The sequence below is a fragment of the Lynx rufus genome, unplaced genomic scaffold (genome assembly GCF_022079265.1).
Source record: "Lynx rufus isolate CCGP_SWC_20201006 ecotype Redwood Valley unplaced genomic scaffold, mLynRuf1.p SCAF_5, whole genome shotgun sequence".
Lineage (NCBI taxonomy): Eukaryota > Metazoa > Chordata > Mammalia > Carnivora > Felidae > Lynx > Lynx rufus.
In genome coordinates, this window is record NW_025814867.1 from 77,975,134 (window position 1) to 77,990,109 (window position 14,976).

The window sequence follows — 14,976 nt, forward strand, 5'->3', positions numbered from 1 at the left end:
GGGTTTTCTACATAGAGTATCATGTCATCTGCAAATAGTGAAAGTTTTACCTCTTCCTTACTGATTTGGATTCCTTTTATTTCTTTTTGTTGTCTGATTGCTGTGGCTGGGACTTCCAGTATTATGTTGAGTAAAAGTGGTGAGAGTAGACATCCTTGTCTTGTTCCTGACCTTAGGGAAAGAGTTCTTAGTTTTCCCCATTGAGGATAATGTTAGCTGTGGGTTTTTCGTATATCACCCTTATTTTGTTGAAGTATGTTCCCTCGAAACTTACTTTCTTGAGGAGTTTTTTTTTTTGTTTTTTTTTTTTTTTATCATGAATGGATGTTGTACTTTGTCAAATGCTTTTTCTGGATCTATTGAAATGATCATATGGTTCTTCTCCTTTCCCTTCTTAATGTGATGTATCATGTTGATTCATTTGGGAATACTGAACCACTTTTGCAACTTGGGGGAAAAATCCCATTTGATTGTGATGAATGATTTTTTTTAAATATATTGTTGAATTTAGTTTGCTAACATTTTGTTGAGGATTTTTGCATCTATGTTCATCAGGGATATTGGCTGTAGTTCTCTTTTTTTGTAGTGTTTTTATCTGGTTTTTGGTATCAGGGTAATACTGGCCTCATAGGATGAATTTGGAAGATTTCCTTCCTTTTCTATTTTTTGGAATAGTTTGGGAATAGATTTTAACTCTTCTTTAAATATGTGGTAGAATTTGCCTATGAAGTTGTCTGGTCCTAGACTTCTGTTTGCTGAGTTTTGGTTGTTGATTCAATTTCTTTGCTACTAATCAGTCTGTTCAAATTTTCTATTTCTTCCTATTTCACTTTTTGTAGATTATATGTTTCTAGGAACTTATCTATTTCTGTAAGGTTGTCAAATCTGTTGGCATGCAACTCTTCATAATATTCTCTTATAATTGTTTGCATTTCTCTGATGTTGCTTGTTACTTCTTACTCTCATCTGTGATTTTATTTCTTTGGGTCCTTTCTCTTTTCTTTTTTATAAACCTGGCTGGAGGTTTATCAATTTTATTAATTTTTTCAAAGAACCAGCTCCCGGTTTCATTGATCTCTTCTATTGTTTTCTGTGTTGTTTTTTAAAAAAAGTTTATTTAAAAAATTTTTTTAAATGTTTATTTTTAAGAGAGAGAGAGAGGAGAAGGGCAGAGGATCTGTAGTGGGCTCTGAATTGACAGTAGAGAGCCTGATGTGGGGCTCAAACTCACAAACCATGAGATCAGGACCTGAGATGAAGTCTGATACTTAACCGACTGAGCCACCCAGGCGCCCCAATCTGTTCTATTGTTTTTTTTCGTTTCCACATCATTTATTTCTGCCCTAATTCTTTATTATATATTCCCTTCCTTCTGCTGTCTTTAGGCTTTATTTGCTGTTCCTTTTCTACATCCCTTAGGTGCAAGTTTAGGTTTTTTATTTGAGATTTTTCTTGCTTCTTGATGTAAGCCTGTATTGCTGTATGCTTCCCTCTTAGGACCACTTTTGCTGCATCACAGAGGTTTTGGACCATTGTATTTTCATTTGTTTCCATATACTTTTTATTTCTTCTTTTATTTCCTGGTTGACCCACTCATTGTTTAGTAGCATGTTCTTTAACCTCCATGTATTTGTGGTCTTTCCAGATTTTTTCTTGTGGTCGAATTGAAGTTTTATAGTGTTGTGGTCAGAAAATCCTTCTTGATTGTCTCCTTCTGTTTAGATGATCTGTCCATTGATGTAAGTGGGGTATTAAAGCCTTCTACTATTATTGCATTGTTATTGATTAGTTACTTTCTATTTGTTGTTAACTGTTTTATATATTTGGGTGCTCCCATGTTACATGCATAAATATTTACAATTATTATATTTTCTTGTTGGGTTATCCCCTTTATTATTATATAGTGTCCTTCTTTGTCTCTTTGTTTTAAAGTCTATTTTGTCTGATGTAAGTATTGCCACTCTGGCCTCCTTTTGACACCCATCTGCATGTTAGATGTTTCTCCATCCCCTCACTTCGAATCTGCAGGTGTCTTTAGGTCTAAAATAAGTTTCTTGTAGGCAGCTTACAGATGGGTCTGTTTTGTTATTTTTTTTATATCCATTCTGTCACCCCATGTCTTTTGACTGGAGCATTTAATCCATTTATACTCAAAGTTATTATTGATAGATATGTATTTGTTGCCATTTTATTACTTGTTCGGTGGTTGTTTCTCTGATCCTTTCTTGTCTTTTTCTCATGTCTTGCTGATTTTCTCTAGTAATATATTTGGATTTCATTCTCTTTATTCTTTGCATGTTTACTAGTGGTTTTTGGTATATGGTTACCATTATTTTGTACATAACCTCTTCTGCAAATAGCAGTCTATATTCAATTGCTGGTCATTCAGGTTTGAACCCCTTCTCTCCTCCTCACGTCTTAGGTATATGTTGTTATAGTTTATATCCTTTTTCTTGTGTGAGTCTCTTGACTGGTTTTTTTTTTTTTTTGCAGGAATATTCATTTTTACTGCTTCCATGTTTCCTATGTTTATACTGTCATTTTTGGTTTCTCCTTTTTACTCAAAGAGTCCCCTTTAATATTTCTTGCAGGGATGGTTTAATGGTCATGAACTCCTTTAGTTTTAGTTTGGGAAATTCTTTATCTCTCCTTCTATTCTGAATGATTACCTATCTCTTCTTAACCACAGTGTGTAACGAGTTTGCTTCCATACAGATCCATATCCAGAGAGGTGGGTTTGAAATATGATGCAAGAACTATTGATGTACCATTCACTTCTTTTTTTTTTTCTTTACTTAAATGCAGTATTTGTTTTAGAAAACTTAAATAAGGTTAAATAGAACACTTTCTAGCCACATCCCAAATTGCTTTAGGAATGTCACTGGTGCTTCATGTAGGTGATGTGATCTAACAAGAATGGTGAATATGGGAGGTCACGAAGGAAATCTGAACTCACTGAGTACCATTGAGATCAAACCCCGGGTTCCATACCGGGGATAACTATTAGTGTAGCCCAGAGCATCAGCTGGAGGGCAGGTGCTAGGGGAGAAGGGGGAAGATGACAGCCCACATATTCTGAGTCAGGTGGACCCTGGACACAAACCAGAATTCATTCATGACGTCCTACAAGCCTTGACCCAAGTATTTATTATGGCTTCTTAGGAAAAGGTTAGGAAACAAGTTTGTTTACATGACCCATGACTGTGAGATTGCTCAGGAGTCCAAGGTTAGAAACGTTGGTAAATCCCAGGCAAAGTACTGACTCAGGGAAGTCCACACTTAGAATTCAAGGAGATAAAATGGGACACTGTGTTTCAAATCTGATTACCGGTTCAAAGTGTGATTACAAAGAGAGCACTATAAACAGCCCCGTCCCTGTAGCTCTACCCATACTGGGCCTTGTTCCCCACAGAATGGGTCTGCTCTTACCGGTGGTGCTCTGTGCACTGGCTGCATGCTGTGGGGCTACATCTCCACCCCTGCCACCCCTCAGATTCTGGCCTCCCATCGCCCGTGGCTGCAACGATTCAGGTATTCTGGAATTGGCAGGCTTTGCCCTGCAGGACATCAACAGGGACCGAAAGGATGGCTACGTGCTGAGCCTCAACCGAGTGAGCGATGTCCGAGAACACAGACAGGCAAGTGACAGTCCCCTGTCCAGGGCATGTGCTTGCACAAGCTGAGGAGAACAACCAGGGAGGGGGGACCCAGGGACACATATTGCCAGGTACTTTCCGAATTGGAAGCCCTGCTAAGAACGCTCCCCTCTCCTCTGCCAGGGTATGCTCCACACCCCTATTGTTATTGTGCTAATAGTTATCGCACTCTGACCCTTCTCTACTGTCCCACGGGTTGTCAAAAATCTTCACAAACATCACAGACTTTGGCTGTACCATAACAGAGACTCTTTGGCCAGTCTTTAGGGGTTTCTGCTTCACGTGGGACACAATGCATTTCTCAACCCCCTCCAACAGGTTAACAGCCTGGGATCTCTGTTCTATTTCACACTGGATGTGTTAGAGACTGACTGCCATGTACTCAGCAGGAAGGCATGGAAGGACTGTGGGGTGAGGACCCTTCATGAATCGGTAAGTGCTCGTGTCCAGGAGCTCTGGAGAAGCTAGGTGTCCTCTGAGCTGAATGAAGATTGCTCGCTATGTGCCACTCTTTAATGTTCTTCATTATAATCTCTTGGGCACAATGCCCATGTCATTATTCCCGCGCTGTAGATCAAAGAGCATCTAATCGAAGCAGTTTCTGTGAGTCCCAGTGGGAGCCATAGCCCCAGAATTGATGTTGCCATCAAATTGTTTCCTACCTCCAAGACCCTCCTGTAGTCTCTGAGCTAGTGTTCAAATTGTGAGAAAAAAGATCAGAGATACAGTGCTGTGGATGCGGATCTAAGGAAGACTGTAGAAGCAATGGAGGGAGAGCTTCTTTGTTGGTTTTATTTTGCTTTTGTTTCAGTGAACACTGATATGAGACATGGGGCTGGGGAGAGGGAGGGTTTACAGTATGAGAGCTCCCAGAGGTGCCATGGAAGGATTTCCCGGATTCCTAGAACCTAAAGGGCCTCAGAATCCATCGTTTCAAAGGCGACTGTTGAAGAGGCTTGAAAATAACATAGTCAGCTTTCTTTTGATTCTCAATTATCCTGAGGTTATTTCCATTAACCGATATGAAACTATATTTTGAGGGCAGGACTGTGTTTAGAAGTAAAGTACTTTTCTAATCATTTAACCAAATTTGTCAAATTGCACCTATCTGATTTTGAAAAGCAAAGAGTGTGTTTACCCTGTTATGAATTATATTTGTTAAGGTGACACTAGCTGCTGTAATACATGCCCTAAAATGGGTTACCTGGGTGGCTCAGTCGGTTAAGCACCTGACTTCAGCTCAGGTTACAATCTCACAGTTTGTGGGTTCGAGCCCTGCATTCGGGCTCTGTGCTGACTGCTCAGAGCCTGGAGCCTGCTTCTGATTCTGTGTCTCCCTCTCTCTCTGCCCCTCTCCCACTCATGCTCTGTCTCTCTCTCAAAAAACATGAATAAACGTTAAAAACACTTTTTATAATACATACCCTAAAAAGTATATACCGATTCCAACGTGATAGCGGTTTATTTCTCACTCATGTAAAGTTCAAAATAGAAATTCCTGATGAAGAGGACACCTGAGTTCCTTCCACATTGTGGCTCCAGACTCTGCCACCTTCAACTTGTGGTTTCTGTGACTGCCATGGTCATCTGGATAAGGCTATGGAAAGAGAGCATGGTGGGCAGACCACGCACGGCAGAGCTTCATGGGCCAAGTGGAAATTGTTACAGCCACTTCTCACCTTCCTGTGGTTGCAACTCAATTATACACAGTCACACCTAAGGTGGAAGGAGGCTGGGAGATGGGGTCCAGCTGCGTCTCAGAAGGAGGTTAAACTGTTTGTTGATTTGCTGGTGATTTCTCACACTCAAAACTGCCAAAATTGATCTTTGTTTTTCATTATTGAAAAATAAAGCATCCAGTCTAATTCGGGGGCTATGTTTTTATTATTATTTATTTATATATATTTTATTTTACTTTTATCTTCAAGTTAGTTAACACACAGTGTGGTCTTGACTTCAGGAGTAGAACCCAGTGATTCATCTCTTACATATCACACCCAGTGGTCATCCCGAAAAGTGCCCTCCTTAATGTCTGTCACCCATTTAAGCCACCCTCCCCATCCACCGCCTCCAGCAACCCTCAGTTTGTCCTCTGTGTTTAAGAGTCTCTTACTGTTTGCCTCCCTCTCTGTCTTGATCTTATTTTTCCTTCCCTTCTGGGGGATATTTTTAAAAGTCAGAGTTTTTTCTACGACGTCATAAAATGTGTTTGTCTGTTCCAGGTTTATGGTCAATGCAAAGCATTATTTTACGTTAACAGGCCAGGAAGAGTTCTCTATGTACTTGCTTACAACTGTACTCTTCGCCCAGGTAAGAGAGCCCTCTGAATTTGTTCATTTTAATAAAATATGGAAAAAGAGCATGAAATAGGACTATGCCTAGAGTATACAGGGTTCTCCCACCCTTACTTCCTATTCATACCAAGGCCCCGTTCTTCTATCCAGTATTTGCCTCTCCCGTGAAGTCCAACTTGCACTGCTCCTCTTCCCACGATGAATCTTCTTAAACCACCTGCAATCACTTATTAGTGAGGACTGCATTAAACCCTGAATTTTCAGTCTGATGTAAACGGCATAATCTCTATGCAGGTCCCCAGGCTCCCTCTCTAGCTCTCTCTGCTATTATTTCCCTGACCACACCCACTCTGCACTTCTTGTAGCTGGATCCTTCACTATTTTCTGAACACACATTGCACTCTCCAATCTCCACATCTGCCTGTCCCTCCTCCTCCGCGGAGGATGCCCTTGCCTGATACCTTCTGCCCTTAGAACTTACACCCATTCTTTGCGGACCCCCGCCAATGCCACTTATTCTGCCATGTTCTCTATTCAAGAAAAGAAACCTTCTCTATTCAAGAAAAGAAAGCTTCTCTCCTATAAAACTTGAGCCTAAGCGCTCCTGGAACACAACATACTGCCTTGATTTGAGTCTCCTATCTTACATCACATAGAACAGGTATTCCTTCTTCCTTCCTGCCAAAGCCCTCCCTGGGTTCCTATCAGGTGTAAGAAGTCCATAGTATTGTTGAATAAATGAACTGAGAATGGGGCTGAAACTAATGACGTTTCAAATACGCATATGCATTTGTTCTGGATCCTTCTTTGGAAAGCAAGCATCCAAGGTATGGGAAAATAGGATATGGCTACTTGTCAAACCACTATGCACCTGTGACTCCCTGGGTGGGTCTTGTTCAAGTGCAGATTCAGATTCTATAGATCTGGGGTATGGCCTGAAAGTTTGCATTTCTAACAAGCTCTGGGAGATAACAATGTTGCTGGTTCCTTTGGGAGATAAGACAACAGAGCAAATAGTTTCTTAGCCACAGTTTAAGCTTCCTGGTTGTGAAAATGAGTCTTACGTAAATTAGAGAACAGCTAACAAGGCAGATGGGAACTGAAAATGGAAGTCATAGGTGCCAGAGGTATGGGAGGTCAGGAAGTGACACATGGGGGTGGTGCCAGGAGCGACGACAAGCTGAGGAAACCGCCTCACAATATGCCCAGATGCATGCAAATGAACACACAATTGATCAAAACAATGCGTTTGCTCTACAAAAATAACTCCCAGAAAAGTTCTCTTACCTGACATTCATTCATATGAGTTTTGCCACCTCCAGGTCCTCCCAATCAGAAATTCTGGCTACACCTTTAGCCTGATTATTCTATCCAGTCCACACAGTGATTTGACCAATATTTGTTTCTGGCTCATTTGTATTTTTTAAAAAGTTTTTAATGTTCTTATTTATTTTTGAGAAAGACAGAGCATGAGTGGGGAAGGGGCAGAGAGAGAGAGAGAGAGGGAGGGAGACACAGAATCCAAAGCAGATCCCAGGCTCTGAGCTGTTAGCACAGACCCCGACATGGGGCTTGAACTCACAGACTGTGAGACCATGACCTGAGCTGAAGCCGGACGCTTAACTGACTGAGCCACCCAGACTCCCCATCACTTGTATTTTCTCATCTGGGAGGGTGTGCTTCCACCTTCTATATGTCATTCACTCATCCATTCATTCAACAAGCATTTGGTAATAAACACTTACAATGCAGTAGACCTTGTGTTGGGTGTTGGGGACTTAAAGGTGGATTAGACGTGACAGTGATGAAATCCCAACATTTTAAGACACTCAGTCTGCCTGACAGAGGCAACGATGGTGGAAGATACTAAACTAACTGGGAAAAAGGTTTTACATCAAAATAAACACATATATTATGTATTTTTGAACAAAATTCCTAGGGTAAAAACCTTTGTGTGAGGTGAAAAAAAATCTTGCTTTAATTTTTTGTGAATAATGAAAGTAATACACACTCATGGCAGAAAACCCAGTTGACAGCTTTCTTTCCAGATAATGCCTTTTCTAGTCCATCCTTGTCAAAACGATTATCTTTTTTTTTTTTTTTTTTTTCAATCTCTGCCTCTTGCGGTCGTACGATTTGTGGGATTAAAACTCACTAAGAAATTTTTTTTTTCAACTTCTCTCTTTGGCGTCAACAGTTTCTCGAAGAAGTATTCACATGATGTGCCCTGACTGCCCCAGCCCCTTTAAGTTGTCAAATCCCAAGGTTCTGGAAACTGCTGCCGAGTCCCTTGCAAAATACAACAAAGAGAGCGCGTCAAAGCAATACTCTCTCTTCCAAGTCACGCGGGCTTCTGGCCAGGTGAGGTTGAAGAGCTGTTATGCCAGCAATGTGTCTCATAACACTTGCTGTCCATGCTTAAGCTGAGACGTGGATATCAAGGCACTCCTTTTAGTTTGCACTGGAAAGCCTTTTCTTCATTCTCTACCTCAGTAGGCCTGATGCACAATTCAATCATGTGTCAGTTTCTGAAACTGCCATGGGATTTCCACCAGAGTCGTGGGACTGCATGTCACCTCATTCGCCTTAAGGCTAGAAGGGAAATGGACTCCTAGTCTCCTTGGCAATTCTCCTTAGGCTCACTATTGGCTGCTACGTGCGCATATTTGATTGACTGCTACGTGCGCATATTTGATTGACCACGGACCATTTAGCAAGTCAGTTTGTGCTGCATCTTAAGGCCCGGAGTGGATTATGAGCTTCACAGAGTAGGGAAAATGGCGGCTCATTTGTATTTGGATCATGTTGAATGAATTCTATAGACAAAAAACTAAAAACAAATCTCCAGTGAGGAAAAATAAGCTCACCTAAGGGAAGGTTTTTAGAGCCCTTTCAAATCCTTAAGAAGGGAAGAAAGGTATGTTATGTTCTTTAAGGAACAAAATCGCAGTACTTGCTTTGATCTTGATGGGGATACAGGGTCAACAGGAGGCCTGTGTTGACAATGACGCTGAGGATGTACAGTTCCCATAAATAAAATGCTGCCAAACCCAAACCATTTCTCCATGTGGTAAGATTTGATTTTTATTTCCCAACTCTTGTCTCATACCAGTGGGTGTTTGGCTTTGCCTTCTTTGTGGAGTACTTAATCAAAGAGTCACCGTGTACCAAACACCAGGCCAGCAGCTGTGCACTTCAGCCCCCTGACTCTGTGGTAAGTATTCCTGAACATCTTCAGAAATGATTTAGGATTTGCATTCACAAGTCATCTCTATATGTACTTATTGAGCATAAATTATTGCATGAGGTGTTACAATGCATAAGATGCTTTTCTTCCCCTCAAGGAACAATTGATAATGCTGTTTAATTCTTCTTATATGTTGCTGAATTCAGTTTACCAGTGTTTATTACAGGATTGTCCTTTTATAATCATAAGAGACAGTAATTTATAGTTTTCTTGTATTGTCTCTACCTGATTTCCTAAGAGTTTAATATTGGCTTCATAGAATGAGTTGGGCAATTTTCCCTCCTCTTTGATTTTATTTTGGAACAGTTTGTGAAGGATTGGTGTTCATTCTCCTTTAAACGTTCATTAGAATTCACCAGTGAAGCCATCTGGGCCTGAGCTTTTCTCTGTGAGAACTTCTTGTTTTTGTTTGATTAATAACTCAGTCTCTTTACTTGTTATAGGTCTATTCAGATTTTCTGTTTCTTCTTGAGTAAGTTTTGATAGTCTGTGTCTTCCTAGGAATTTGTACATTTCCTCTATGTTACCTACTTTCTCAGCATACAGGAAGATGTTCATAGTATTTGCTTCTTATTTCTGAAATATTAGATTTAATATCCCCTATTTAATCCCAATTTTAGTAATTTGAGTCATTATTTTTCTTGGTCAGTCTAGCTAAAGTTTTGTCAATTTCGTTTATCTTTTCAAAGAATCAACTTTCAGTTTGTTTTGTTTTTTTTTTAATCATCTAGTTCATTTATTTCCTTCCTGCTCTTTATTATGGCCTTCTTAATGCTTACTTTGGGATTAGTTCTTTTTTTTTTTTTTTCTAGTTTCTTAAGATGGAAAGTTATGTAAATGAGTTGCTATCAATTTTTTTCTTTAAAAAAATTTTTTTTCATGTTTATTCATTTTTGAGAGAGAGAGAGAGAGAGAGAGAGAGAACATGAACAGGGGAGGGGCAGAGAGAGAGGGAGACACAGAATTGGAAGCGGGTTCCAGACCCTGAGCTGTTGGCACAGAGCCCGACGTGGGGCTTGAACCCACAAACCATGAGATCATGACCTAAGCAGAAGTCGGATGCCTAACTGAACCAACCAGGTGCCCCTCATTTTTTTTTTTTTTAAATAACATTTACATCTGCAAATTTTCTTCTACACAGTGTTTTAGCTGCATCTAAGTTGCGTATGTTTTGTTTTGGTTTCCATTCATCTTAAAGTATTTTCTAATTTTCTTTGTGATCTCTTCTTTGACCAATTGCTTATATAGGAGTATGTTATCTAATATTTGCAAAACTCCTCAGTTTTTTCTGTTTTCTACTTCTAATTTTATTCCATTGTATTTTGAGAATATACTTGATTTGATTTCAATTCTTTTAAGCTTATCGAAGTTTGTTTTATAATTTCACATAAGGTATATCCTGGAAAATGTTCCTTGCACACTTGAGGAGAGTGTATACTTTGTGCTTGTTATTAGGTGGAGCATTCTGTAATGGTTGGTTTATAGTGTTTTTCAAGTCTTCTATTTCCTCATTGATGGTCTGCATAGTTGTTCTATCCATTATTGAAAGTGAGGTTTCCAGCCATTATTGTTGACTTGTCTTTATCTCCCTCAAATTCTGTCAGTTTCTGCTTATGTTCTTTGGGGCTTTGTTGTTAGGTACATAAATATTTATAGTTGTTGGGGCGCCTGGGTGGCGCAGTCGGTTAAGCGTCCGACTTCAGCCAGGTCACGATCTCGCGGTCCGTGAGTTCGAGCCCCGCGTCGGGCTCTGGGCTGATGGCTCAGAGCCTGGAGCCTGTTTCCGATTCTGTCTCCCTCTCTCTCTGCCCCTCCCCCGTTCATGCTCTGTCTCTCTCTGTCCCAAAAATAAATAAACGTTGAAAAAAAAGAATTAAAAAAAAAATATTTATAGTTGTTGTGTCTTCCTAATAAATTGAACTTTTTAGCGTTATAAAGTGTTTTTCTTTGTCTCTACTAACAATTTTTGTCTTAAAATCAATTTTGTCTGATATTTGTATAGCCATCCCAGCTCTCTTTTGGTTATTGTTTGCATTATTTTTATTTTTTTCCATCTTTTAACTTTCAACCTATGTGTGTCTTTGAATCTAAAGTGTATGTCTCAAAAGCCTCGTGTAATCAGCCAGGTGAATTTTCTCAAGGAATAATTGGGAAAACATCTTCATCCTATTCTGTAGGGTCTGTCTTTCTCACTTGTCAATAACATCTGGGGCAGATCGCATAATTTTCTGTTCATTTTCTGTAATAAGAACACTTTCACTTAGGTAATTGAGATTCACTCTGGGGTATGAATAACATCTGTTCAATCAGTTCTGAACTAAAACTTCTATCTTCTACCCAATGCAAAGCTTTTTTTCTCTCTCTGTAGCTTCAGCCTGACTTAGAGCTTAGGACCTGATATGAGAAAGGGGTCAGGTCTATTCTCTCAACTTTTCTTCCCTTTTTATAATCTTTTGTTTAATTCTGGCTCATCTAAGTTCCAAGAAGAATGAGAGACAATAAGAGAAAAAAGTATAAAGTCTTTTTTATATAGCTGAAGTTGTAGTTTTTTCTCCTGATCTCCATAAAGCAAGTTCCAGACCTGCTTCTCTCAGGTGATACAGGTGTGGGTTTGTACAGAGGTCCTTTCTTGGCAGGATGATGTATTCTCTAGCTGACCCCTTGGAACCACCCCTTCTCAGATTCAGCCCCCACAGGTTTTTACTATTAAATGCCCCTTCTCTGGAAGATTGTCCCTTGAGTAGGTACTTTCAAAAGAGCCCTACCTATGACATTTGCTTAGCCCATGGAACCCTCACACATTTTTACTGTTCCAAACAGTGTGAACATCCTTCTCTTTTCTCTCTGTCTCCTTGCCCTACGATAGTAGGATCTTGCTTTAGCCAAGATCCTGCCTTCAGAATGCTCTGAGAGAGAAGCAGATACCAATATTCATAGCCCATATGTCCCCAAACTCTAGGGTTCACAGGTTAAGCATGCCCACAAACTCCCTCTTAGTGGTCCACTCTAGTTAGAGCACCAGGTAGGCCTATGAATTAGAGTAACTCAGCAAATCTTAGAGTGGGAGTGACCAGGCTCTGCTTGGTACAGGTAACTGCAGTCTCTCCAGAAGGTTCTCATAGAGTGCATCCCCTATATGATTTGGTGATGAATTGGAGAAGGAAGAAGCTGAAGTACCATTCTCCAAGGACTTCCTACATTAATAAATTTTCCCATCTTAAGGAATTTCAAATCTTCTCTTTGCGTACTCTGGAAATGAGTGATAGAGTAATATTCAGGCAAGCCATTTAGACACATTTTAGTAAATTCCATGTAAATATTCTTAAAAGTTCTTTAGAAATCGAGGCAACGTTTTATTAAAATATTCTATTTGTGCTCGAATATATGTACACTGTATGACTCTAAAATTCCTCTTCTAGGAATTTACCCAAAGGGAGTAACTAAGAATTTGTTAAGTAATGCAGAGGAATATTAGGTAGCGATTATAAAGAAAATCACAGAAGACTATTCAGTGCCATGAAAGGATTTTCACAATATATTATTAAATGACAAAAGAGAGTTATAAAATAAAATATGTAACATAATCCTGTTTATCTAGAAGAAAATATGTATGCAAAGGAAAAAAGGTGAGAAGAAACCAAATCATTGTAGGAAACAGTTAACTTCCATGCAGTCACAGGTCCTTTAATTTTCTTTTTGTTTATCCATATTCTAAATAACTATTATTACATTTATATTAAGGAAATGAAATTATTTTATTTCTAAATTTTAAAAAAGTCAAAGGAACTGAGAGGAAGTTTGTGTGAGAAGAGAAAACTCGGGTGGAACATACATAAAAGGCTACCATTACGTGAGAGATGAAAACAGGTTTTCAAAATGACCCAAGGGTAGAAGTAAGGCCAAGAGGTAGATGTTCTATAGACACAGATTTCTGCTCAATACAAAGAATTTTCTAATTGGGTTTGTTCCTCAAGAAATCCTTAGTTTCACGTCACTGGAGGCGATTTAGCCTAGTTTGGGTGATTATTGGTAAAAATGATCTAGTGAGAACTGGCTCAGAGTCTGTCCATAACATGATAAGAACATAAAACTGTTGATTGCCTGTGTGTCTACACAAGCAGAAAGCTAATGGATTTCCATTTATAGTCATTGATAATCATAATACTCACCGGACATTGTGTTTTCTCTGTCTTTAGCCTGTTGGTCTTTGCAAAGGTACACTGACTGAAAGAGAATTACAAAAGTTTGTCTCCGTGACTTGTGACTTCTTTGAACCACAGGTATTTTTCAGTCTAATTGTTTGTCTTCCTGTGAAGAGAGCAGATCATCTAAATCCTATGGGCCCCTACCCCACCCTCTCCTTTTCATTTCCTCAAATCTGTGATCACCACTGTATTCAGGCTGCCCCAAGGCCACACCCTGAGGGTGGCTAAAGACCTATCACACTATTTTTTTAGTCACAATGAGGTCCTATACAATAAGTAAGACTCCTTCAGAAACAGGAACATCCCAGCTCAGATGGCTCAGGCTTCTGAACGCTGAAATCCAGTGTCCTGAAGAGCCTTACCCTGAACTGCAGGTAGAAGTTGTTTCACTGGAAATATCCAGTCCCTTTCCAAAAGTATTTATTGAGTGTTTACTATAAGGCTGCCAGCTGTAGTTGAGAGGATGATTGACACAGGACACCTGGTCCCTGTCCTTTCTGCCACCTGCGAGCTGTGTGACCCTGGGCAAGTTCTTACCTGTCTGAGTCTTGGTTGCCTTGTGTGTTAGAATGGGGTTGCAACACCCACCTCATTCAGATCCCTGTGGGAAACCCTAAGAGGAATTGGAGGAACGGCCATGTACCTGGCCTGGCAATGAATAAGCAATCAATAAGATGGCTGGGGCTGTACTTACTACTGAGAGCAGAGTGATGGCTCACCAGGGACTTGGAAGAGACCATTTAACCTCCCTGAACCACTGTTCAGCTCGGAATTTGTGAGGCTTGCAGTCAAGCTTCTGTTGTCTGGTTTTGCTTTTTAATCCTGAAGTTCATCCCTCTAGCTGGTCTCCCTTTGTTTTTGTTTTTCTTAATTTTTTATTTTATTTTAGAGAGCTGTGGGGAGTAGGTGAGGGAGGGGCCAAGGGAGAGAGACAGAGACAGAGAAAGAGAATTTCAAGCAGGCTCCACTCTCAGCACTGAGCCCAATGCAGGGCTGATTCCATGACCCTGGGATCATGACCTGAGCCGAAATCAAGAGTTTGACACTCAACCAACTGAGCCACCCAGGCACCCCTAGCCAGTATCTCTTTGAAACGTTCCATCAGAAAGTCCCAGAACAGCTTAGTTCCATACCAGGTATGGCAGGAGGTTTTCCAGGGAATGTTCCCTTATTTGAAAGTGTTCTTATTTCAGGTTCCCGCCCCTGGAGGAGAAAACCCTGCAGCTAACCAGGGACCTGCAGACCTCCCCACAGTGGAAGAGTCCCAGCAGAAAATCATAGCCCCTACTAACTCGCCCTCCAAAGCCGTGCCTAAAGGATCTGTCCAGTACCTCCCCGACTTGGATGATGAGAAGAAGCCCGAGGATGCTCAGGAAAACAGCCCTGTTGAGGCCTTCCCTGTGCAGTTGGAGCTCACCACAGATCCCCTGGGAGAAAGTCTGGATGTTTCCTTCCTCTTCTTGGACCCTGAGGAGAAGAAGGTGGTTGTCCTGCCATTCCCCAAGAAGGAACAACGCTCTGCTGAGTGCCCAGGACCAGCCCAGCAGGCCAGCCCTCTTGTTCTCCCACCTTGA

General features: G+C 40.5%; 1 protein-coding gene across 3 annotated transcripts; it reads left to right on the forward strand.

Annotated features, from left to right (window-relative positions):
• Positions 1-3,413: 3,413 nt before the first annotated feature.
• Positions 3,414-14,976, forward strand: FETUB (fetuin B). 3 transcript variants are annotated; one of them, XM_047100510.1, is made up of 7 exons: positions 3,414-3,655; positions 3,983-4,088; positions 5,879-5,966; positions 8,148-8,311; positions 9,063-9,164; positions 13,394-13,477; positions 14,596-14,976. In XM_047100510.1, exons 1-7 carry the CDS (start codon positions 3,414-3,416, stop codon positions 14,974-14,976), a joined length of 1,167 nt encoding a protein of 388 aa, XP_046956466.1. The 3 variants fall into 3 exon arrangements, with proteins under 3 accessions (XP_046956466.1, XP_046956467.1, XP_046956468.1); XM_047100511.1 differs by lacking the exon at positions 3,983-4,088 and having other exon boundaries at positions 3,414-3,638; XM_047100512.1 differs by lacking the exons at positions 3,983-4,088; positions 5,879-5,966 and having other exon boundaries at positions 3,414-3,642.